General features: G+C 42.6%; 1 protein-coding gene across 1 annotated transcript in view; it reads right to left on the bottom strand.

The window, feature by feature from the left end:
• The window catches only part of LOC122945418 (GPI inositol-deacylase-like), a 657,393-nt gene that overhangs the window by 448,665 nt on the left and 182,523 nt on the right, over positions 1-26,205 (bottom strand). The window contains exon 3 of the mRNA XM_044304488.1: positions 5,802-5,977. Within this exon, the coding sequence (XP_044160423.1) occupies positions 5,802-5,977 (176 nt within the window). The remainder of the gene's footprint in view (positions 1-5,801; positions 5,978-26,205) is intronic.

Genomic DNA, 26,205 nt, shown 5'->3' with positions numbered 1-26,205 from the left:
GCCCTATTCTCTTCAATATATTTATTAATGATCTTGTAGAAGGCTTGCATAGTAAAGTATCAATTTTCGCAGATGACACTAAACTGTGTAAAGTAATTTACACTGATGAGGACAGTATACTGCTACAGAGGGATCTGGATAGATTGGAGGCTTGGGCAGATAAGTGGCAGATGGGGTTTAACACTGATAAATGTAAAGTTATGCACATGGGAAGGAAAAATGCAAGTCAACCGTACATACTAAATGGTAAAACACTCGGTAACACTGACATGGAAAAGGATCTAGGAATTTTAATAAACAGCAAACTAAGCTGCAAAAACCAGTGTCAGGCAGCTGCTGCCAAGGCCAACAAGATAATGGGTTGCATCAGAAGGGGCATAGATGCCCGTGATGAGAACATAGTCCTACCACTTTACAAATCGCTAGTCAGACCACACATGGAGTACTGTGTACAGTTCTGGGCTCCTGTAAACAAGGCAGACATAGCAGAGCTGGAGAAGGTCCAGAGGAGGGCAACTAAAGTAATAACTGGAATGGGGCAACTACAGTACCCTGAAAGATTATCAAAATTAGAGTTATTCACTTTAGAAAAAAGACGACTGAGGGGAGATCTAATTAATATGTATAAATATATCAGGGGTCAGTACAGAGATCTATCCCATCAGCTATTTATCCCCAGGACTGTGACTGTGACGAGGGGACATCCTCTGCGCCTGGAGGAAAGAAGGTTTGTACACAAACATAGAAAAGGATTCTTTACGGTAAGAGCAGTGAGAATATGGAACTCTCTGCCTGAGGAGGTGGTGATGGTGAGTACAATAAAGGAATTCAAGAGGGGCCTGGACGTATTTCTGGAGCTTAATAATATTACAGGCTATAGCTACTAGAGAGGGGTCTTCCTCTGGATCAACTTGCGGGATAACAGGCCGAACTGGATGGACAAATGTCTTTTTTCGGCCTTATGTACTATGTTATGTACTTATGTACTATGTTACATTAAAAGGTGGAAAAAGTTCTGAAATTATTTATCTTTGTCTCGTTTTTTTACATCACAGAAACCTGACATTTTAACATTTAGACATTTTATCTATAATATATATATATATATTTTTTTTTTTTTATATATATATATATACAGTCATGTGAAAAAATTAGGTCACCCTTTGAAAGCATGTGGTTTTTTGTAACATTTTTAATAAAAGGTTATTTCATCTCCGTTTCAACAATACAGAGAGATTAACCCTTTCATGACCAAGGGTCATTGATGCCCCAGTGTCCAGGTCAAAATTTACAAATCTGACATGCGTCACTTTATGTGGTAATAGCTTTGGAACACTTTTACTTATCCACAACATTCTGAGATTGTTTTCTCGTGACACATTGTACTTCATGACAGTCATATATTTGAGTCAATATATTTCACCTTTATTTATGAAAAAATCCCAAATTTACCAAAAATTTGGAAAAATTCACAATTTTCCAAATTTCAATTTCTCTGCTTCTAAAACAGAAAGTCATACCTAATAAAATATTCATTACTTAACATTCCCCATATGTCTACCTTAGGTTGGCATCATTTTTGAAATGTAATTTTATTATTTTAGGACGTTACAAGGCTTAGAAGTTTAGAAGCAATTCTTACAATTTTTAAGAAAATTTCCAAAACCCACTTTTTAAGGACCAGTTCAGGTCTGAAGTCACTTTGTGGGGCTTACATAGTGGAAACCCCCCATAAATGACCCCATTGTAGAAACTACACCCCTTATGTTGCGCAAAACTGATTTTACAAACTTTGTTAACCCTTTAGGCGTTCCACAAGAATTTAAGGAAAATGGAGATGAAATTTCTAAATTGCACTTTTTTGGCAGATTTTCCATTTTATAATTTTTTTTTCTTTAACACATTGAGAGTTAACAGCCAAACAAAACTCAATATTTATTACCCTGATTCCGCGGTTTACATAAACACCCCACATGTGGTCGTAAACTGCTGTACGGGCACACGGCAGGGCGCAGAAGAAAAGGAATGCCATACAATTTTTGGAAGGCAGATTGTGCTGGATTGGTTTTCTGAACGCCATATGTTTTTTATTTTTGTGCCCATCGTCTTGTGCAGGGGCTCGTTTTTTGCAGAAAGTGTGGAGGTTTATATTAGTACCATTTTTGGGTACATAGGATTTTTTGATCATTCATTATTACACTTTATGGGGCAAGGTGACCCAAAAATTGGCTGTTTTGGAACAGTTTTCATTTATTTATTTTTACAGCGTTCATCTGAGGAGTTAGGTAATGTGATAGTTTTATAGAGAAGATCGTTACGGACGTGGCAATACCTAATATGTATACTTTTTCTTATTTATTTAAGTTTTACACAATAATAGCATTTCTGAAACCAAAAAAATTATGTTTTAGTGTCTCTATAGTCTGAGAGCCATAGCTTTTTTATTTTTTGGGCGATTGTCTTAAATAGGGTATCATTTTTTGCGGGACGAGGTGACGGTTTGATTGATACTATTTTGGCGGTCAAACGCCTTTTTGATCGCTTGCTGTTGCACTTTTGTGATGTAAGGTGACAAAAATGGCTTTTTTTTACACAGTTTTTATTTTTTATTTTTTATGGTGTTTATCGGACGGGGTCTATCATGTGATATCTTTATAGAGACAGTCGTTACGGACGTGGTGATACCTAATATGTGTAGTTTTTTCATTTTTAATTTTTTATAGGAAAATGTTATTTTTTTTAATTTTACATTTTTATTTAATAATTTTTACTTTTATTTTTTTTCACTTTTTTTTATCAAGTCCCTCTTGGATCATGAAGATCCAGTGGGGCTGATTGCTGTACTATACTTTGCAATGCTCTTGCATTGCAAAGTGTAATACATTCAGATGCCCTGTCGGTGGCAACAGCGGACGCTTTTGCAAAGCGTCCGGTTGCCAGGGCAACCATCGGGGCTGCCATCGCAGCGCAGCAGCCCCGATGGTGGAGAGAGGGAGCCCCCTCCCTCTATTAACCCCATAGATGCCACTGCCGCAGCATCTATGGGGTCACAGAATTTACAGCAGAGTGTCAGCATAGAGCTGACACTCTGATGATGGCGGTGGCTCAGGAATGGAGCCGCCGCCATCAAACAGTAGGGGGGCAGACGGGGGTCAGCGCTGGAAGGGGGAGGGGGGGAGGGAGGTATGACAAGGCAGCAGGGGGCGGACTCAAGGAGGGGGCAGTGCCGCAGCACTAGGAACAGACGGAGGGGTCACAGATGGGCCTGCACAGATCGGGGCAGGGGGGTAAGTGTCTGCACGCACAGATCGGGGGCGGGGGGCTGCACAGATAGGGGGCTGCAAGGACACTAATTTCAGGCTCTGATCCGCAGAGCACAGATCAGAGCCTGAAACCGGCATTTTAACACTGCCGCGATCCGATTGGTTAGTCTGCACAGACTAATCAATCGGATCGATTGCCGGCAAGGGGCCACTCTGATTGGTCCCTTGCCGGCATTACTGCACTGTATGCTGTCCGTGACAGCAGCAGAGCCTCGGGCAGAAGCTATAATCCAAGCTCTTTGCAGCGCTTGGATTAAAGAGCTGTCAGAACGTATATATACGTGGTAGCTGCACGGGGTATGTGCAGCTATCACGTATATATACAGATTGCGGTCGGGAAGGGGTTAAAGTAATGCAACTAAACAAAGAAAACTGAAGAAAAGTCTTTTCAAGATCTTCTGTAAATGTCATTCTACAAAAATGCCTATTCTAACTGAGGAAAAAGATAGGACACCCTCACATGTATTCCCTCTTAAATTGGCTCAGATCTCACACAGGTATATCACACCAGGTGCACATAATTAGTAGATTGTTACTCTGCATGTTGAATGAGGCTTGCCCTATTTAAACCTCAGACATTTAGTTTGGTGTGCTCCTGACTGTTGAAGTGAGAGTGAGCACCATGGTGAGAGCAAAAGAGCTGTCAGAGGACTTCAGAAAAAAGATTGTAGCAGCCTATGAGTCTGGGAAGGGATTTAAAAAGATCTCAAAAGATTTTGAAATCAGCCATTCCACTGTCCGGAAGATAGTCTACAAGTGGAGGGCTTTCAAAACAACTGCCAACATGCCCAGGACTGGTCGCCCCAGCAAGTTCACCCCAAGAGCAGACCGCAAGATGCTAAAAGAGGTCTCCAAAAACCCTAAAGTGTCATCTCGAGAACTACAGCAGGCTCTGGCTACTGTTGATGTAGAAGTACATGCCTCTACAATCAGAAAGAGACTGTACAAGTTTAACTTGCATGGGAGGTGTGCAAGGAGGAAACCTTTGCTTTCCAAGAGAAACATCGAGGCCAGACTGACATTTGCCAGAGATAAAGTTGACAAAGACCAGGACTTCTGGAATAATGTTCTTTGGACAGATGAGTCCAAAATTGAATTATTTGGACACAACAGCAGAGGACATGTTTGGCGTAAACCAAACACAGCATTCCAAGAAAAGAACCTCATACCAACTGTGAAGCATGGAGGTGGAAGTGTCATGGTTTGGGGCTGCTTTGCTGCAGCAGGACCTGGTCAGCTCACCATCATAGAATCCACGATGAATTCTACTGTGTATCAGAAGGTGCTTGAAGAACATGTGAGACCATCAGTTAGAAAATTAAAGCTGAAGCGGAACTGGACCATGCAACATGACAATGACCCAAAACATACTAGTAAATCAACCAAAGATTGGCTGAAAAAGAAGAAATGGAGAGTCCTGGAATGGCCAAGTCAAAGTCCAGATTTGAATCCCATTGAGATGCTGTGGGGTGACTTGAAAAGGGCTGTACGTGCAAGAAACCCCTCAAACATCTCACAGCTGAAAAAGTTCTGCATTGAGGAGTGGGGTAAAATTTCCTCAGACCGATGTCTGGTAGATGGCTACAAGAACCGTCTCACTGCAGTTATTTCAGCCAAAGGAGGTAACACTCGCTATTAGGGGCAAGGGTGTCCTATCTTTTTCCTCAGTTAGAATAGGCATTTTTGTAGAATGACATTTACAGAAGATCTTGAAAAGACTTTTCTTCAGTTTTCTTTGTTTAGTCGGATTACTTTAATCTCTCTGTATTGTTGAAACAGAGATGAAATAACCTTTTATTAAAAATGTTACAAAAAACCACATGCTTTCAAAGGGTGTCCTAATTTTTTCACATGACTGTATATATATATATATATATATATATATATATACACACACACCTTCCCCTATTGGAGAGTGCCTGAGCAAAAGTTTCCTTCAAAAGGTGTGCTGATATGTTGTCTGCCATTGTACTGAACTCTGGGGGTTTACTATATTCTGAACCTCTGCTGTCTGGCCTGTGCCTGTTACTGCATTGCTTTTACTTTGCTTGGCCGTTCCGTGCATTGGGGACCACAATTTGCAACATCCGTGCGGCTGCTGGAGATGGTTCCAGATCCATTCAACTTGAAGGGGACAGTGATCCGTCCGCACCGCAAAAGAATAGAACATGTTCTACTTGTAATTCTTTGCAGTGCTTAGGCATGGAGAAAAAAAACATATTGCCCGGCAGCAATATGGTTATGGCCGGACAACGGTCGTGTTCATGAGGCCTTAACCACACAAAGGACAGCAGCAGAAAGAATGGGATACTTAAAGAGAAATAGGGAAATACAGGGGATGGGATGGAGTGAGGGGAAGAGGAAGGGACAACAAGAGAAAAAGACGGAGGTGATTATCAGAATAGCAAACCAAGCTTATTTAGGAAAGGAGTTCCTGATTGGTTAGTACTGAGAGACAACGTTTGACATAAATCTTACCTTATAAAGGCGTAGGATTGCTTTAATGCATACATGAACAAATTGGGTTTGTTTCTGCAGGCTACCTCCATAAAGTGCAACAAGTTCCTCATTGAAATTGACGCTGAAAACATCAAAGTGATATCTATAATCAATGTTCTCTGCTTTTCGAAGGGCAATTGATCCAATAGAACGAACTGGAAAAAAAAAAAAAAGTTGTAGTCAGTGCTTTTATTTTTTAGAAAAACGTGGTTTCTTTCCTGTATATTTAACCCTTCCGTTGCCAGAGTGTTTGGACATCATTTTTCAGCCCTGGTAACCAGGACACAAAGACACTTTTATGCAACTTTGCATTAAAATGTAATTTTTACAAAATTGCATTAAAGTTGATATTAGTGGGTAAAGATGTAACCCAAGTAGAAAGCGCCACACCTCTGAAAAATAAAAGTTTGAGATGTGCAGAGTTTGTGGATTTTTTTTTAATAAGATCATCACAACTGGTAAAACAAAAAATCTTGTTTTAAACTGGAAATTTTAAAAACACTAATACAATTTATAAGGTACAGGGATTACAGTCCTTGAAAGCTAAGTGCACCCCCAAATCCTATACATTTCCTGAAAGCAGACAACTTGATGATTGCAGTGGTCTTGATTGACTTTTGACAACCATATCCACCTTCATGTAACTTTGTGACAAACAGTAATTTTTATAAAAAAAATAATCAAAATAAGAAACTGCACCTTAAACTGACATGCAGAGGTTTACATATAAAAACGATGTAAATACCAATGTACATACAACAAGTATATGCATCAACGAGTTTGTGCTGTTAAAGGGAGTCTGTCACGCAATTTTCACCAATATAACTAAAATAATTTTGACAAACAGAAGTTTGCAAATGCATTCCAAACATACCTTTGTGTACTTTTTCCATGTCCAGGGCTCATTCAGATGGCCGTAAGCTATCCGCAAAAATGCGGATCAATTTTTATGCAGATTAGATGCTGTCCCATTCAATTCTATGGGGCGTTTTCTTCCATTGCACGGCACAGCAGAAAAAATTAAACTTGTCAGTGAAAATCAGGACATGGCCCTATTGAAGTCTATGGATCAGCAAAAAAAAAAAAAAAGCAATCTTTTTTTGCGGACATGCTGAACTGTCTCCCAAAAAAACAGATCTGCATTTTTGCAGACAGCATACGGTCGTTTTTTTGGAGACAGTACAGCATGTCTGCAAAAAAAAAAAAAAAAAAGGATTGCATTTAGTTTGACTGAGCCCTTAGGTTCCATTCACACATCCGCATTTTGCGGACCGCACATGGCCGGCACTATAATAGAAATGCCTTTTCTTGTCTGTGGCTGCGGACATGTTGAATTTTTTTTGCGGGGCCACGAAACAGAAGTGCGGATGTGGACAGCACACTGTCTGCTGTATGCATCTTTTGCGGCCCCATTGAAAATGAATGGGTCTGCACCCATTCCGCAAAATTGCGGAACAGATGCGGACCCATTTTGTGGACGTGTGAATGGACCCTTATACTGCTGAAAATGTCTTCCAAGTGGCCAGCTGGGCGGGCTTTGCTGTTCCAAGTGCTTAAAACAAAGCCCGCCCTGCTTGGCATTTGAGAGCATTTTCAGCAGAATAAGGGTCCAATCACGCGACCATAAGTCTTTTGCGGTCCGCATTTTACTATGAGTGAAATGCCTATTCTTGTCCGCGATTGCAGACCATAATAGGACATGCTTTATCTTTTTTGTGGGGCCACAGAACGGAACTACGGATGCAGACAAATTTGCGGAATGGATGCGGACCCAGAAATATGGTTGTGTCACTGGACCCTAAGGCCCCTTTCACACGGGCAAGAATTCCGCATGGTTGCTAGGAGATGATGTTAGTAAATTGATAAAAGTCGGGGCGGAGCTAGCTGCAGAGATGAGTGGAAGCAGCTCTGCAGGCAGTTTGGAGAAAACTGAATTTATTTAATTAGAATTTGGATTGTTTACACTAAAAAGTGCAGATCCAGGTCCAGTACACCACCAGGAATCCAGAGAGAGAACTTTTATGAGGATATCTGAGGTGGTTTGTGGTTGTAGCCTACACCACACCGGGAAGCACGGCATGTTATTTTGGCGCCTAGCCACAGAATACAGCCGCTCTCCGGAGGTTCACAGTGCTATAAACAGCAAGCCCTCTGGATTTGCCTTATCATCGTCAGTGAGTTATGCTGTACAGCGGACCCAGCCTGTTTTGGAGGAAGAAGCCTAACAAATCGAGGCGCCCTGTGAAGATAAATAAGTCGCCCGGACTTAAACACCGGTCCACCACTCACCCCAAACTGACCGGACAACTAACAAAGGTGAGATAACATAAACGGACCCTCCGGTGCCATATAATCGGACCGCTGAAATACCACATCACTGCAGAGGCGGCGATATGGAGTAAATCGCCGCACATAGTGGTTGAACAGACGCCGTTACAGAGATACATCTCTGGATCGCAGTAAGTTTTTCATAGGAGTAATACAGAGTATACCTTAGCTGGGCCTGCGGCATTGATTCAGTTAAATTGCCGCTCAATTCCTCCATCTTCTCATGCCCGGCTGGAATGTGGTGAGGAGTGAAGCCGACGCCATCTTAATCACCGACAAGCGCTGTAATACCAGCGATACTTCACACTCATCTACATTTAAGAGGACTATACTCGTCCATCACTATTATTACAGAATCTGAATAAATATATGTGGACGTACATTACACTTGAACGTTTACTCAGGTCAAACATAAGAAATCTCTGCCAGAGTCATTATATTTTTTTTATATAACTAAGTTTTTTTTTTAAATATAACTATGTTCTCAAAACAGAGAACTATTGGACTATTGTTCCAATCTAATACAATTCATTGAGAACTCTCAGAATTTCACTTAATTTAAGTAACATAAAGAGTATTTGGAACTTCTGAGATAATAAACACGATCTATCCAGTAGGTGGCGATATTCACCTACCTGATGAACTTTCAATACACTCCAACGTTCCCATCTCTGTAATAGTGTTATCTACACAGCCAATATAATGCTATAATTATTTAACACCTTCATTAAGGTTATGTGAGAAGAAGAATCTACCTGCGGAGGCCATTTAAAATATTCTTATGGTGAAGATCTGAAGATATCCTGGATCTAGACCAGATCCACCTAAAAAACGCCAACTCTCACTTACGCATCAATCTGGTCTTGATAAATACATGATGAAAAAATCCAATGCTAACGTGTTTAACAATAAGTCAGCTGTTTCAAAATTGCCCTATTCACAAGCAGATAATGAGAGTGATCCTGAAGATACAATGGAAACATCTTCTGAACTTCCCATCTCTAGATCTTTTATTTCACAGGCTCTGACCAAAGCAGTTAATCCTATATTGGAAGAACTTGTTGACCTCAAAAAAGAAATGCAACAAGTGGGCTATAGAGTTGAGAATCTGGAAGCCAACCAATTAGTATTATTGAACTATACGAAAACAAACTCAGAGGCTCTCCACTCATACCAGCAACATATCAACTACCTCTACGACCATATATAGGACCAAGAGAACCGAGGTCGCCGTAACAACATACGCTTCAGAGGCGTTCCAGAGTCAGTAGCTAATGAAGCGGTTCCCAAAGTGGTGCAAGAAATATGCTCCTCTCTGCTAGGAGAAGAATATGTGGATCCAATAATACTAGAAAGAGCTCACCGGGCTAAACCAAATGAACCACCTAGGGACATTATTTGTAGGTTCTTGAATTATTCTCGAAAAGAGTTGGTAATGAGGAAAGTGAGAGAATGTGAAAATATAGAGTATCAAGGAGCGAAAATAATGCTGTTTCAAGATTTGGCCCCCGCCACACTGCAAAAAAGACGTTTGCTAAAACCCTTTACTGACTATCTCAAACACAAGAGTATTGCCATCAGATGGCTTTTTCCTTTTGGACTATTGTTCCAATGGAAAGAAAGAAGATTGATCATTAAAACACATCCTAAAAATTATGGACATTGATGATCTAGATGTCCCTGACTGGTCAACAAATTCTGACATTTGCATCCCTTCGGAAATCACACCTCCAAATCCATGGGAAACAGTCAGCAACGGGAAATCATCAAGACAGAAGAAAAGACAAGGCAAATTGACACCTCGTCGCATCTTATCAGAGGGAGATGGATGAAGAGTCCTGTTATTAACTTTGAGTTGATATTATAGTCACTTTGAGGACCTCGGTTCTCCTTTTCTTAACTATTTATGCGCTTTTCTCGATGGTGTCGACTCCCTTTCTGATCCACAATAGCTACGCAATAATACCTCCATAGAGGTTTACAATTTGGGTCCTTAAACGAAGAGTGGGCGGAGGTAGTGAACGCGATCATGGAGAAGTAGTCCAATATGCTCTTTACCTCTCCTTTCGAATAACTTTATGCTTTTCATCTTTTCAATATAGTTTTCAGTCTTTATACTTCACACCCTATTCTTCTCACTGACCAATTTTTCCTTTATTCATTACACTACCCAATATATGTTTTATCATTTTATCCTCCTTCTACATCGGAATAAAGCATTCTGGTGTAAAGACCTGTTTTGGTCTCTCCTGGAGACAAAAGATCTCCCTTACATTTATGTCCTATTGAGGATATTTTGTGTCATTGTTTTATGTTTAGTTCCTTATGTTGAAAATTGCCAGTTAATGGTTTTTGTTCTTTTCTTCCTCCTAGACATCCTTCCTCAATTTACACTCTGAGACTTCCATTCAGACGAGCCAACCCAATCTATGCCTTATCACTCAGACAATGTGGTAAGAACCGCTATCACAAACTTACTCATCACATGGCTAACTTACAAGTAGCGACATACAATGTCAGAGGACTAAGATCCCCAATTAAAAGAAGTTAAATTTTAAGACACTTTCACAAGGAAAAAGTACAGATAGTGTTTCTACAGGAAACTCATTTTAAACACCATAGGACACCAAACCTCACACATTCCCCTTATAATTTATGGTTTCACAGTACCTCGGAATTCGCTAATAAATTAGGTACTAGTATAGGCGTTCATAAACACACCAACTTCTCCTTAGTGGATACCAAAATAGACTCCAAAGGTAGATTTGTTTTTATAAAAAGGCACATAGACTCCCAACTCTACACGCTGGCTAATATTTACGCCCCTAATTCTTCCCATAGGCAATGGTATGAAACGGTTATGAACGAATTAGAGATATTTAGAGACGGCCTGATCATCTTAGCAGGAGATTTAAATGTCTCACTTCAACCTTCTCATGATTGTTCCATAGGGAGAACTACGGTGCCTTTTAAAACATTAGCCACTATTAACAAACTAATACATAAACACTCTCTAGTGGACATCTGGCGCACCTTCCACCCAGACACAAAAGACTACACATTTTATTCAGCTCCACACAATTCTTATCACAGAATTGATTATATTTTCTTTCAGGCTGCTCTCTTACACCTATGTATAGAGGTCAACATCGGTTCTATGAGTCATTCAGACCATTTCCCGGTTCTTATGTCTTTTAGAGTCCCGGACAGCCGTCCCAAGATATTCCATTGGAGGCTGAATGAGACAATTCTTGACAAATCAGTTATCACAGAATGAGTTGAGACCAGCCTGAAGGAATACTTCCTTTTAAACAATGTTGAAAGCATATCTCCCCATATTTTTAGGGGAATCTCACAAATCAGTTATCAGTTTTTTTTTTTATATCTATTACTTCCCATTTAAACAAAACTAGGAAGGAACATATGACATCTCTGAATAGTAAAATACAGCAAATAGAATCTATACATAAACCATCTCTGTCCACAAAACACCTAAAAGAACTGATTAAGCTGAGAGAAGAACTAAGATTTACTTAATGTACAGTCTGCTAAATTCTACCTCTCCCTAAGGCAGAATTTTTTTGCTCATGGCAATAAACCAACTAAATTTATGTTGGCTATGTTGAAACACAGGAAAAGGAGATCTAGAATTATGGCCGTCAAGCATCAGAACAATTCTGTTTCTTCAGATGATGTTGGCATTGCGGAGGCTTTTCACACCTATTACTCTGACCTCTACAATATCAATATCTCTGACACAGAAGAAGCAAAAAAGAAAAAGGAGGAACTTACAACTTCCTTTTTGGAAAAACTCAAACTTACTTCTCTCCCGGCTAACCAGGCCCTATATTTATGTAAACCAATCACAGAAACCGAAATACTGACATCCATAAAAAAATATGGCCAAAGGGAAAGCACCTGGACCGGACGGCCTTCCCCTATCATACTACAACACATTTTCTAAAATTCTATTACCCTTTCTATTGAATTCCTATAACCACGCAGAGATGCATTTTTACCCCAAACTCTTTCAGCAGATATCTATCTCACTGATTCACAAACCTAATAAGGATCCTACCTTATGCTCTAATTACCGTCCCATTTCATTGCTAAACCTAGATGTTAAAATATTAACTAAAATATTAGCCTCAAGGATAAAACCCCTATTACAATCACTCATTCATTCAGACCAGTGGGGTTTTGTCCCTAATAGGGAAAGATAATACTTTTAAGGTGATTAATGCCATATCTCTGGCTAAGAAAATAAATTCCCCACTTGTACTACTGAGTACGGATGCAGAGAAAGCCTTTGACAGGGTGTCTTGGCCATTTCTGCTGAGCACCCTGTCAAAGTTTGGCTTCCATGAAACATTTATCAACACCATATTTACAGTGTATTCTTCACCTAGTGCCCAAATAAGAGTTAATGACACATTATCACAATCGGTCAATATAAAAAAATGGTACAAGACAAGGCTGTCCCCTATCACCAATTCTTTTTATACTATCACTAGAACCCTTACTCCAATTTATACGCCAATCACCAGATGTATCTGGTTTAAAATGTAAAGGGATGGAAATAAAACAAGCTGCGTATGCAGATGACCTGCTTATGTTGATCACCAATCCACTACGTGCATTTCCCATCCTTTTACAAGCCTTTGATTCATTCAGCTTTATATCCAACTATAAAATAAACCCTACTAAATCCCAAGCATTGGGTATCAATGTACAATCTACAGTCATAAGCAAATTACTGCACCTTTCCTTTGGACGAAAGAACACATAAAATTCTTAGGAATTAACATCACTCCTAACTTAGAACAACTATTTAATGTCAACTACCGTCCCCTACTAAAAAGTATCCCAGATATACTAAACTCCTGGTCCCCTACATTCATCTCATGGTGGGGCAGGAGGAACATTTTTAATTCTTTAGTGGTACCTAAAATTAATTATCTCCTACAGACGTTACCTATTAAACTCCCTTGCGAGTTCTTTGATCAATTCCGGAAAATAAGCTCTAGATATATATGGGGTAACATTAAACCTAGACTGGCCTTTAGGATTCTGTAGCTGCCTTATGATAAAAGGTGGAATAAATCTTCCCTCCATACAGAGAACATATAATGCTATACAATTAGGTAGGATTATGGATTGGGTAAGAAAACCATTACACAAGCAATGGATAACGCTGGAAGAAGAACAGATAAATAAGCCCTTGAGATCCCCAGTCTTCTCTGATCCAAAAGAACTTCATACACATAGAGACTACTTCCTACTTGCAAACACTTTGCAAACCCTACGTAATGTGAAGATCAGACAATATTGCTTAGAATTCGCCTCTCCATTAACAACGGTGTCGGACTGCCTACATAGAGATAAAGAAGCTTCACAAACATTACCCCGTCAACTGGCTGAGTGTAAAGTAAGACTGGATGAATTATTAGATGATTCTGGGGAATTTCTAAGTAAATATTATCTAGCTTCCAAGATATCCATAAAAGAACTACACACAATGCAATATGAATACCTAAGGCTACTTTCACACTAGCGTTGTTTTAATCCGACGTTCAATTCCGACACCGGAGCTGCCCGCCGGATCCGGAAAAACGTGTTAAAACAGATTACATTTGAATCCTGATCAGGATTTTGATCACAATGAAAAAATGCATTGGAAAAAACGGATCCGCCATTTATGGACTTTAACTTTTTTTCCACATTTTTCGGGTTTAACATGCAAAAGCCGGATCCGTTTTGACTGAACACACGGGGCCGGATCTGGCGTTAATGCAAGTCAATGGGAAAAAAGCCTGATCAGACGTTCAGTCAAAGTGTTCAGGCTTTTTGGCCGGAGGTAAAAATACTGCATGCCACGTTTTTCTGAAAAGCCTGATCAGTCAAAAAGACTGAACTGAAGACATCCTGATGCATCCTGAAGGACGGACTCTCCATTCAGAATGCATTAGGATAAAACTGATCAGTTCTTTTCCGGATTTGAGCCCCTAGGACGGAACTCAGCGCCGGAAAAGAAAAACGCTAGTGTGAAAGTACCCTAAAAGCACAAGATAGGATTTTTCTCGCACATCCCAGGTCCAATTCTGATCTCTCATGGTATGAGAACTCCTAACTCAGACAAAATCCCCCATAAAAACAATTGCTAATATAACAAGACACCTCAGTTTAATGGATAAACCTAACGCTCTATATTACATTAGAGAATGGGGAAATGATTTAAACCGGACATTCTCGGACACCAAAGTCAGCATTTTGTTAGCTGCTCCAAAACAGATATCTAGATGCATTACAATACAAGAAAATGCTTATAAGCTCCTCACTAGATGGTACTTGACACCACACAAACTGAGCAAAATATATGCCCTTACTTCCAATAAATGTTAAAGATGCCTCACACAGGTGGGAGACTTCCTCCATATTTGTGCCCTAAGATAACAAATTTCTGGAAAGATATCTTTTTCAAGATTAGAAAGACCTTAAATTTATCAATGGATAGACTCCCCTAGCTTCCAGAAATAGCTCTACTTTCCCTTTTACCGGCTTCTTTGTCAAACATAGAAAAGAGTTTGATAAGAATTCTGCTAGCTTCTGGTAGATTACTTATTGCAACAAAGTGGAAATCGGGTGACATCCCCTCTGGACTTCAATGGTCTGCTAAAGTAAATGACATAGCCAGAATGGAGGAACTCTCACACTGGGAACTTAGAAACCATTCTAAATTTGAAAAAATTTGGAGACCGTGAAAATCTAAGTTATAGATATTTATGTTCCTAATTGTGTTTATGTTGTACAGATTAAACACATACACCAATCCTTGACAAATAACACTGTAGAGGGACAGGCATGTCTGAATTGGAATCTTCTCTGAGCCCTATACTTATTATACAAGAAACTTTGATCCTGAGCGTTTTTTAACTGCTTGAACAAACTAAAATACTTTTTTCATAATGTGATTGTCTAGAGCAGGGGTACTCAACTGGCGGACCGCGGTCCGAATCCGGACTGTGGTTGCCAGCTGTCCGGACCCCTGCATGCACCTGGGTGCCAGCTCTCAGGGGGTGCCACAGTCCAGAAGCAATGAGCGCTTCCATCAATACAGATGGAAGCGCTCATTGCTGGAACGCTGGGAGCTGCGGTCCTGTCACTTACCACTCTGCTCCCCGCGCTCCTCCCCTCCTTTAGTCCAGCGGCTCTCTGAATGGTGAAGCAGGAAGACTTCTTCCTGCTTCCTCATTCAGCCTGCAAGCACAGATCTGGCGGCCAGCGTGTGTGGGCGGAGCCTGTGGTCCGGAAATCTGCATAAGCCCCGCCCACACCTTGCTGCAGATTGATCTGTGTCTGCAGGGGAGAGAGGACTGTGAGCTTCAGGAACGGGACAAGGTGAGTAGGTACAGTTTTTTTTTTTTGTTTTTTGAACACAGAGGGGGCAAAATGGGCATTTCTACTCTAAAGGGGGCAAAATGGGCATTTCTCCTCTGGAGAGGGCACAATGGGCATTGTGAATGTGAAGGGCGCACAATGGGCATTTCTACTCTGGGGGGGCACAATGGGTATTTCTACTCTGGAGGGGGCACAATGGGCATTTCTACTCTGGAGGGGGCACAATGGGCATTGCTAATGTGAAGAGGGCACAATGGGCATTTCTACTATGGTGGGGGCATAATGGGCATTTTTTACTCTGGAGGGGGCACACTGGGCATTGCTAATGTGAAGGGGGCACAATGGGCATTTCTGGAGGGGGCACAGTGCACAGAGGGCATTACTACTCTAAAGGGGGCACAGTGCACAGAGGGCATTATCACTGAAGGGGCACAATGGGCATTACTACTATTAAGGGGCACAATGGGCATTATTACTTTGAAGGGGGTACAATGGGCGTTACTACCACTGAGGGCATTACTACTATTAAGGGGGCACAAGGAAGATTTCTACTATGGAGGGGGCACAGAGGGCATTATTACTGTGAAGGGGGCACAGTGGGCATTATTACTGTGAAGGGGGCACAGTGGGCATTACTTATATTAAGGGGGCACAGTGGGCATTACTACTATTAAGGGAGCACAGTGGGCATTACTACTATTAAGGGAGCACAGTGGGCATTACTACTATTAAGGGAGCACAGTGGGCATTACTACTATTAAGGGGGCACAATGGGCATTATTAATTTGAAGGGGCTACAATGGGCATTACTACTATTAAGGGGCATTATTACTGTGAAGGAGGCACAATGGGCATTATTACTGTGAAGGGGCACAGTGGGCATTACTTATATTAAGGGGGAACAGTGGGCATTACTACTATTAAGGGAGCACAGTGGGCATTACTACTATTAAGGGGGCACAATGGGCATTATTAATTTGAAGGGGCTACAATGGGCATTACTACTATTAAGGGGCATTATTACTGTGAAGGAGGCACAATGGGAATTATTACTATGAAGGGGGCACAAAGAGGGCATTACAAATGTGAAAGGGCACACAGAGGGCATTACTACTATGAGGGGGTACTTAGGGTATTCATACTCTGTGGGGAGGAACTAAGGAGGCATCGCAAAGTGTCAGAGGCACTAAGGAGCATCGTAATGTGTGGTGGCACCAAGGGATCACCCTGCTGTGAAGGTGCACTTAGAGGTATCACACTCTGTGGAGCACTAAAGAGATATCATACTGTCTAAGGGGCATTCAAGGGGTATAATTATTGTTAGGGGGCACTGAAAGGACATTCTTACTGTTTGGTCGGCAGAAAGAAGATTAGGTGGGCTTGGAGGTGTGGATTATTGTCAAATAAGATATAATAATGCAGCGCTACACGCCAATGGTGTTTTCCCTCCTTGTATTTTTGTTTTGTTTTGCAGCTCGGACCTTCATCCTATGGCAGACTCGGCTATGTGGACCTTTACAAAAAGTACTTGAGTACCCCTGGTCTAGAGGAACTATTGTTTGTTTCCCCCCCACCACAGCCCCTTCTAACACATTAGACCCTCTCCCCCCTTTTCCCCCCTTCCACCAGTTACCCCTACCCTTCCGACTTTCCCTCTTTCCTTACCCTACCCCCAATAATAATAGCATTCACCTCCATCTTCTGTTTTTATTCAGCAGGACCTGCGCTGACGTCACCGTGCTCACCAATGGTGAGCGTGATTATGTCATCAAAAGGTCCTTTTACAGGTCCTCAAAGAAGAAGAAAGAAGACTATGCCAGCTGCGTGATCAAGTGGATCAGGTGAGTTAATTTTTTTTAAAAATATTTAACCCCTCAAGCAACATTTTTGTAACCATTCTGTATTAAGAATGCTAATATTTTATACCCATGTTATAAGGGAAAATATTAAAATCTACAGAACACTGAACCCAAACCTGAACTTCAGTGAAGACGTTCGGTTCTGGGTACCAACTTCAGTTTTTTCTCACGTGCGTGCAAAAGGCATTGCACTCGCACTGAAAAAAACTGAACATCGGAACGCAATCGCAGACAAAACTGACTGCAATTGCGTGTCTACTTGTGCAGGTTTCCGGCAATGCACCCTGAACACATCTGGCCCTCGTGTGAAAGAGGCCTAAAAGTGCTTATCCTGGGCATAGAATAAAGATACTAAGTACTCACAGATATGTTTCGTATGCATTTGAATTGCGTTTCTGTGTGGCAATGTTTTTTTTTTTTTTTTGTGAAAATAATTTGACAGGTAAAATTTTACCAAAAATGTATACTGTACATGGAAAACAACTTGTATCTTCCTAGAATCTAAATTAGGGAGCCTGTTTATATTGATGACTAGAGATGTCCCAAACTATTCGCCGGTAAACATAGCTTGTTCGCGTTCGCCGCGGCGGGCGAACATATGCGATGTTCGGTATGCCCCCTATTTATCATCACTGAATAAACTTTGACCCTGTACCACAGTCAGCAGACACATTCCAGCCAATCCGCAGCAGACCCTCCCACGTCCTGGACAGCATCCATTTTAGATTAATTCGGAAGCTGCATTCTTAGTGAGAGGAGGGACAGTGTAGATGCTGCTGATTTAATAGGGAAATCGATAGCTAGGCTAGTGTATTCAGTGTCCACTACAGTCCTGAAAAACTCATCTGATCTCTGCTGTAAGGACAGCACCCCAAAAAGCCCTTTTTAGGGCTAGAACATCTGCTTTTTTTTTTTTTTCCTGTGTAATCTAATTGCAGTTGCCTGCCAGCGTGTGTGTCAGGCTCACAGCGTATACTGTGCCCACTTGCCCAGTGCCACCACTCATATCTGGTGTCACAGTAGCTTACATAAAAAAAAAAAAACTAAAAAAAAAAAAAAAAACTTTTTTGACTGTAATATAATAGCCTGCAGTTGCCTGCACGCGTGTGTGTTTCAGGCCCTGCAAGCGAATAGTGCCACCAGTGCAACTCATATCTGGTGTCATCACAGAAGATTACATAAAAAAAAATAATAATAATTGGACTGTGAAATAATAGCAGTCACTTGCCTGCACGCATGTGTGTTTCAGGCCCTGCAAGCGCATAGTGTCACCAGCGCAAGTCCAGGGTGGATAAAAATCAATGAGAAAAAAAATAAAAAAAATAAAAATTTTATTTAAATCTGATTTTTTAATATAAAATGCTTTGTGGGGAAAATATATTAACATACAAAGGTTATTTCATTATGAAATAAAGATTACTTTTTTAATTATGTAGAATAAGGCTGCATGTGTTAAATTTTTTGTTCAATTCCATTAATCCATTCACAATGTCATGCTCTTCTAGAGGTTTTTGTGAGATTACTGGGCAGTTTGTCTACAAGATATTATCACAGATGATTGGTTTACTTTTGGAGTTCTCAAAACTGAATTTATAACATGAAGAGTTGAGAAAAAGATCTTAATCCTAACTTCTACAAACCTATAAATACAGAATCAACCCCTTCAGTGCTAAGTTTAAAGTTCAAGGAATAGAAATATATGTTTGCTGAAGATATTTTAAAGAAAGTCACACCAGTGAACTGGTGGAAGTCACTTAAGCACTTGAATTTAGAGACTGTTCAAGTAATGATTTAACTTTTAACAGCAGTAGCTTCTTCTGCGGGCTTTGAAAGAATATTCTCTTCCTTTGGACTCCATTCTAAATTGAAAAATTGTTTGGGTCCCAATAAAGCAGGAAAGCTTGTTTTTCTTTTCCAGATTATGAACAAAGAAGAAGATGAAGATGACGAGTGAGCTACAGAGGACATTATTAAGCTTTTCTTGTGTAGGCTGAGCTGACAGTCTAAGTTAGATTAAAATATATATATTTTCTTTAGCCAAATTAGTTAACAAACATGGATGTTTAAGCAAATAACATGCTGTAATGTTATTGTTTCAGTTGAATAAATCCTATTTAAATTGTTATTATTAAGGTAATAATTATTTTTCTCCTTCCTAAGTACAACAGAAAAATTGTCCAAATATGAATCTTTATGTAAAAAATTATGATTTAAATCAAGGCTTACTCACTAGTGATTTAAATCGGTTTGATTTAAATCAAATCCACCCTGAGCGCAACTCATATCTGGTGTCATCACAGTAGATTACATTTAAAAAATAAAATAAATTTTGACTCTGAAATAATAGCAGTCAGTTGCCTGCACGCGTGTGTGTTTCAGGCCCTGCAAGCGCATAGTGTCACCAACGCAACTCATATCTGGTGTCACAGTAGATAAAAAATAAATAAATAAATAAAAATATTTTGACTGTAATAGATTGAATAGCAGTTATTTGTCTGCAAGCGTGTGTGTCAGGCCTACAGCGTCTACTCTGCCAACTTCTGCCAGTGCACAGTGCCACTCATATCTGGTGTCACAGTAGCTTGCACGCATAGTACAACTAAACTAATCAAAAAAAATGACAGGCAGAGGCAGGCCACCCCGCAGGGGCCGTCGTGCTGTTATTCCCTTGGCCCTAGAATAATGGCCAGTGTTCAGAGGCCACGTACCCTGAACTCGAAAAGTTTTGAGGACATAGTTAACTGGCTAACACAGGACACCCAATCTTCTACACCTTCCGCTCGGAACCTTGACGCACCATCCTCCTCCAGCTCAGCTAAGGGGACCTCTCAAGTTACCACTCGCCCGCCTGCTGCCACCACCAACACTAGCACCACAGCTGCTTCACTTGATCTGTCAGAGGAGTTATTTACACATCAGTTGGAAGAAATGAGTGATGCGCAACCATTATTGCAAGAGCATGTAGATAACAGGGATATGTCTCAGTCAGGCAGCATTACACACATGGACGTACGGTGTGATGATGATGATGTTGTACTCGCTGCTGCTTCCTTTGCCGATTTGTCAGATACAAGTGAAGCGGTTGATGATGACGATGTGTCCGTGGATGTCACGTGGGTGCCCGCTCGAAGAGAAGAACAGGGGGAAAGTTCAGATGGGGAGACAGAGAGGAGGAGGAGACGAGTTGGAAGCAGGGGGAGGTCGTCGCAAGGAGCTAGTGTCACAGTCAGACAGCATGTATCGGCACCCGGGGTCAGCCAGACAGCACGCGAATCAAAGCATGCGGTTGCCACCACCAGAATGCTGTCATTGCAAAGCTCAGCAGTGTGGCTTTTTTGTGTGTGTCTGCCTCTGATAACAGTGATGCCATTTGCAACCTGTGTCGTGGGAAGTCCAACACCCACCTAGGTACAACTGCTTTGCAAAGGCACATGATCTCACATCACAAACGCCTATGGGATCAACACATGAGTACAAGCAGCACACAAACTGAAAGCCACCATCATCCTCCTGGTCCAGCATCCTCAGCCACGTCAACCACTGCTGTCCTCCTTGCCCGCTCTCAACCACCCGCCACTTCGCTTCTCGCCTTGAGCAGTTCCTGCTCATCTGCCCACAGTCAGGTGTCTGTCAAGGACATGTTTAAGCGTAAGAAGCCAATGTCACAGAGTCACCCCCTTGCCGGCGTCTGACAGCTGGCTTGTCGGAACTCTTAGCCTGCCAGCTTTTACCATACAAGCTGGTGGAGTCTGAGGCCTTCAAAAAATGTGCAGCTATTGGGACACCACAGTGGAAAGTACCCGGCCAAAATTTCTTTTCACAAAAGGCAATCCCCAACCTGTACTCTATTGTGCAAAAGGAAGTCATGGCATGTCTGGCACACAGTGTTGGGGCAAGGGTCCATCTGACCACTGGTCTGCAAAGCACGGTCTTGGCAGGTATATCACCTACACTGCGCATTGGGTAAACCTGCTGACTGCTGCCAAGCATGGAATGCGTGGCTCTGCAGAGGAGTTGGTGACACCGCCATGACTTGCAGGCAGGCCTGCTGCCACCTCCTCTACTCCATCCTCTTCGCTAACCTCCTCGGCTATGTCTTGCTCCACATCAACTGCGCCCCGCACCCCCCCAGCTCCCCAGGGGCTATTCCACATCCCGGATATGACAGTGTCACGCAGGCTTGGGGTTGACTTGCCTGAAAGCAGCGAGTCACACCGGACCAGCACTCCTGTCCACCCTGAACGCACAGGTGGATCAGTGGCTGACTCCGCACCAACTGGAGATCGGCAAACTGGTGTGTGACAACAGAAGCAATTTGTTGGCGGCATTGAATTTGGGCAAGTTCACACATGTGCCGTGCATGGCACATGTGTGTAATCTGATCGTACAACGCTTTGTGCATAAGTACCCAGGCTTACAGGACGTCCTCCTGTAGGCCAGGAAGGTGTGTGGCCATTTCAGGCGTTCCTACACGGCCATGGCGCACTTTTCAGACATTCAGCGCCGAAGCAACATGCCAGTGAGGCGCTTGATTTGCGACAACCCGACACGTTGGAATTAAACACTCCTAATGTTCGACCGCCTGCTCCAACAAGAAAAAGCCGTCAACGAGTTTTTGTATGACCGGGGTGCTAGGACAGCCTCTGCGGAGCTGGGAATTTTTTTTACCCGCGGCAACGCTGGAAGAGGAGTCTGAGGAAGAGGAGTCAAAGGAGGAATGTGGCTTTGAGGAGGAGGAAGACCAACCACAGCAGGCATCCCAGGGTGCTTGTTGTCACCTATCTGGTACCCATGGTGTTGTACATGGCTGGGGGGGAAGAACAGACCTTCAGTGAGGACGAGGAACGGGACATGTGGAGCTCTGCATCCAACCTTGTGCATATGGGGTCTTTCATGCTGTCGTGCCTGTTGAGGGACCCTCGTATAAAAAGGCTGAAGGAGAATGACCTGTACTGGGTGGCCATGCTACTAGACCCCCGGTATAAGCAGAAATTGCCTGAAATGTTACCGAATTACCGGAAGTCGGAAAGGATGCAGCACTTCCAAAATAAATTAAAAAGTATGCTTTACACGGCGTATAAGGGTAATTTCAGTGCACAGCGGGAATCTAGCAGGAGGTATTGTGACTGAGAAGAGAAGTCGCCTAGGTCAAAAAAGTCTAGATTACCTCACCTTTATTAAGATGAATGAGGGATGGATCCCGAAGGGACTGACAGTGGGCGATACATTCGACTAAAAAAGGCCTGATGAGATGAGCTGCCTTGGGCTAAAAATGGTCCACATGCTACTGTATTTTATCTCTGAATGCCGGATGACTTGCGTGACTTATCCGCCACCAACTAGGGTTCAAGTCGCAATGTTTTAGGGCACTTCCTGCCTGGGAAACATCAATTTTACTGGCCACTGCTACAGCAGCGGCTGCAACAATACCTAATTTTTCAGGCATGTGTACATGCCTAATTTTTCAAGCCTCTGGTGCAAAAAACGATCCAAAAAAAAGGCACACACATGTGTCAATTCCCCTTCGTTATCATTACCTTTTGTGGTGAAGGGGCTTGAGTATCACAATGAAGTGACCACCTCTATGAGTGTGTTGGCAATGGCAATGTTGGCACACCGCAGATGATAAGGTCGTTGCTTCATTGTGAACAGACCAAAAGCGAATTTTGCATAGAAAAAACATTCATTTTCTTTGTGATCATCTAAGGTAATCATTAAAGCCTACTAGGCCAACAATGGGCCCACACTGCAGAATCATTGTTTTATGGGTCATTTAACTATCACTGAACTACCTCAGCACGAACATAGGCTTTGAAAAAAAAACATTGCCTGCAATCTCCCAAACGTGCGCACGAACACAATCATCACTACACGAAGATTGACGCATAGAGGAATAAAATTTATGTCATGAGTGTGTCAACTATTAACAACTCTTTGCGGTTGCCTAAAATCTATTTCATACACGTCCCCTGACAGGGGAAGTAGCACGGATTAAACTGATAGGAATAGTACTACTTAACACACCACTCCTATCTGGTGGCACAGTATATTGCACGCGCAGTGCCCCAAATTGGAAGTAGAAGGACTAACCAAGCATCTTTTTCCTGGTTCCTAAAATCTATTCCATACACGTACCCTGATAAGAATAGTACTACTTAACACACCTTATAATATTTATAATAATAATAATGATAATAATACTAGTGAACACAACAGGGATTAAACTGATAGGAATAGTACTACTTAACACACCACTCATATTGGGATTGCACAGCACATTACACGGCGCACGCGCAGTGCCCCAAATTGGAATTAAGAGGACCAACCAAGCATCTGTCACGGCTGTTTAAGGGTAACCAGAGCATACACAGTAAGAAGAGCTACTGACCGGACCCCAAACTAGGGAAGAGAAAGGGTGACCCCTGTCAGACCCTCAACACTCTCCCTATGCTGCTAAAGCACATGCCCGGATCCAAATGGTGGAACGAGGCATGCCCGCGTACCTTAGACTGATGAGCCCTGTAACCCCTACAATAGTGGAAGGGGCACGGCCACCGGTGCCCTGCTCAGAATATGGAGGGTACCGTGGCCACCTCAGATCCAGTCAGGAAATCACCAGGTACACAACAAAGTCTGCACACTTAGCTGATGGAGCTGCAGCCGCAGAGAAGACGGATCCAAGGGCCGCTGGCAATATCCGGAGTGCTTGCAGCAGCAGAACACAGGTCCAGAGAACTAGTAGCTAAAGAAGTGAAGATACTCAAGGCAGAGCTACAACTGAAAAGAGAAATATAATCCACGCCCTGCAATAGAAGGAGGGGTGATTTAAAGGCAGGGAAATCAGGAGAGACAGCTGGGAGTAAAGACCTCATCACAGGGGCGGAGAAACAGAACAGTGAACACCTCCAAACTCTAAGTGACATCATCACAGGGGTGGAGACACAGAGCTGTGAGAACGTCTCAAAGCTCTGGTAGTGACAGTACCCCCCCCCCCCTCTACGGGTGGACTCCGGACACCCAAGACCCACCTTCCCAGGATGAGCCCTATGAAATGCCCTGATAAGGCGAGGGGCTTTAATGTCCGACATCGGAACCCACATCCTCTCCTCAGGACCATAACCCTTCCAATGAACGAGGTACTGAAGAGAACAGCAGACAATGCGAGAGTCCACAATTCTGGAAACCTCAAACTCCAGATTGCCATCAACCAAAATCGGAGGAGGAGGCAAAGAGGAGGGTACCGTGGGCTGGACATATGGTTTTAAGAGAGATCTGTGAAATACATTATGTATCTTCCAAACCCGTGGAAGATCAAGGCGGAAGGCAACAGGATTGATGACTGACAAAATTTTATAAGGCCCAATAAACTTGGGACCCAATTTCCAGGAGGGAACCTTCAGTTTAATATTTCTTGTAGACAACCACACCAGATCACCCACATTCAGGTCCGGACCAGGCACACGTCTCTTATCAGCCACACGCTTATACTTCTCACTCATCTTTCTGAGATTACTCTGAATCTTTTGCCAAATGGTAGACAAAGACGAGGAAAATCTCTCCTCCTCAGGTAAACCAGAAAGAACCCCTCCCGAGAATGTCCCAAACTGCGGATGGAACCCATATGCACCAAAAAATGGTGACTTATCAGAAGATTCCTGACGACGGTTGTTCAAAGCAAACTCAGCAAGAGGGAGAAATGAACACCAATCCTCCTGGTTCTCTGCCACAAAACAGCGCAAATAAGTCTCCAGATTCTGATTGAGGCGCTCAGACTGACCATTCGACTGCGGGTGAAAAGCAGAAGAGAAGGACAGCCGAACCCCCAGGCGAGAACAGAAAGCCTTCCAGAACCTGGACACAAACTGCGTGCCTCTATCGGAAACAATCTCAGAGGGAATGCCGTGCAATTTAACAATATGATCGACAAAAGCTTGCGCCAACGTTTTAGCATTGGGTAAACCAGGGAAAGGAACGAAATGAGCCATCTTGCTAAAACGGTCCACGACCACCAGGATCACCGACTTCCCCGAGGAACGAGGAAGATCCGTGATAATGTCCATGGACAGGTGTGTCCACAGACTTACGAAGAGCCGGCCACCAAAATCTCCGAGCAATGAGATCTACCGTGGCTCTACTCCCAGGGTGACCAGCAAGAACCGTATCATGATGTTCCTTAAAGAGTTTGTGACGTAGCTCAGGAGGCACGAACAACTTCCCGGAGGGACAACGGGCAGGTGCCTCAGACTGGGCAGCCTGGACCTCGGCCTCCAAATCGGAATATAGAGCAGAAACAACTACCCCCTCTGCCAAAATGGGACCCGGGTCCTCGGAGTTTCCTCCTCCCGGAAAACAGCCAGAGAGAGCATCAGCCTTCACATTCTTGATCCCAGGGCGGAAAGTAACAACAAAATTGAATCTGGAGAAGAACAGAGACCATCTGGCCTGTCTCGGATTCATACGCCTGGCCGACTCCAAGTACGCCAGATTCTTATGGTCTGTAAAAACGGTGATAGGGTGCCTGGCCCCCTCCAACCAATGGCGCCATTCCTCGAAAGCCAACTTGATGGCCAACAACTCCCTATCTCCCACATCATAGTTTCTCTCTGCCGGGGAGAGTTTTCTAGAGAAAAAGGCACAAGGTCGCCATTTGGCAGGAGAGGGGCCCTGGGACAAAACTGCACCCACACCCACCTCAACAATAAAAGGTAAGGAAACATCGGGATGCACCAAGATGGGAGCAGACGCAAAACTCTCTTTAATCTTAGAAAAGGCTGCAAGCGCCTCCTCCGACCAAGAGG

Source organism: Bufo gargarizans, chromosome 8 (assembly GCF_014858855.1).
Source record: "Bufo gargarizans isolate SCDJY-AF-19 chromosome 8, ASM1485885v1, whole genome shotgun sequence".
NCBI classification, from domain to species: Eukaryota; Metazoa; Chordata; class Amphibia; order Anura; family Bufonidae; genus Bufo; species Bufo gargarizans.
Note: the sequence above shows the minus strand (reverse complement) of the source record. Positions and strands in the feature narration are given on the sequence as shown.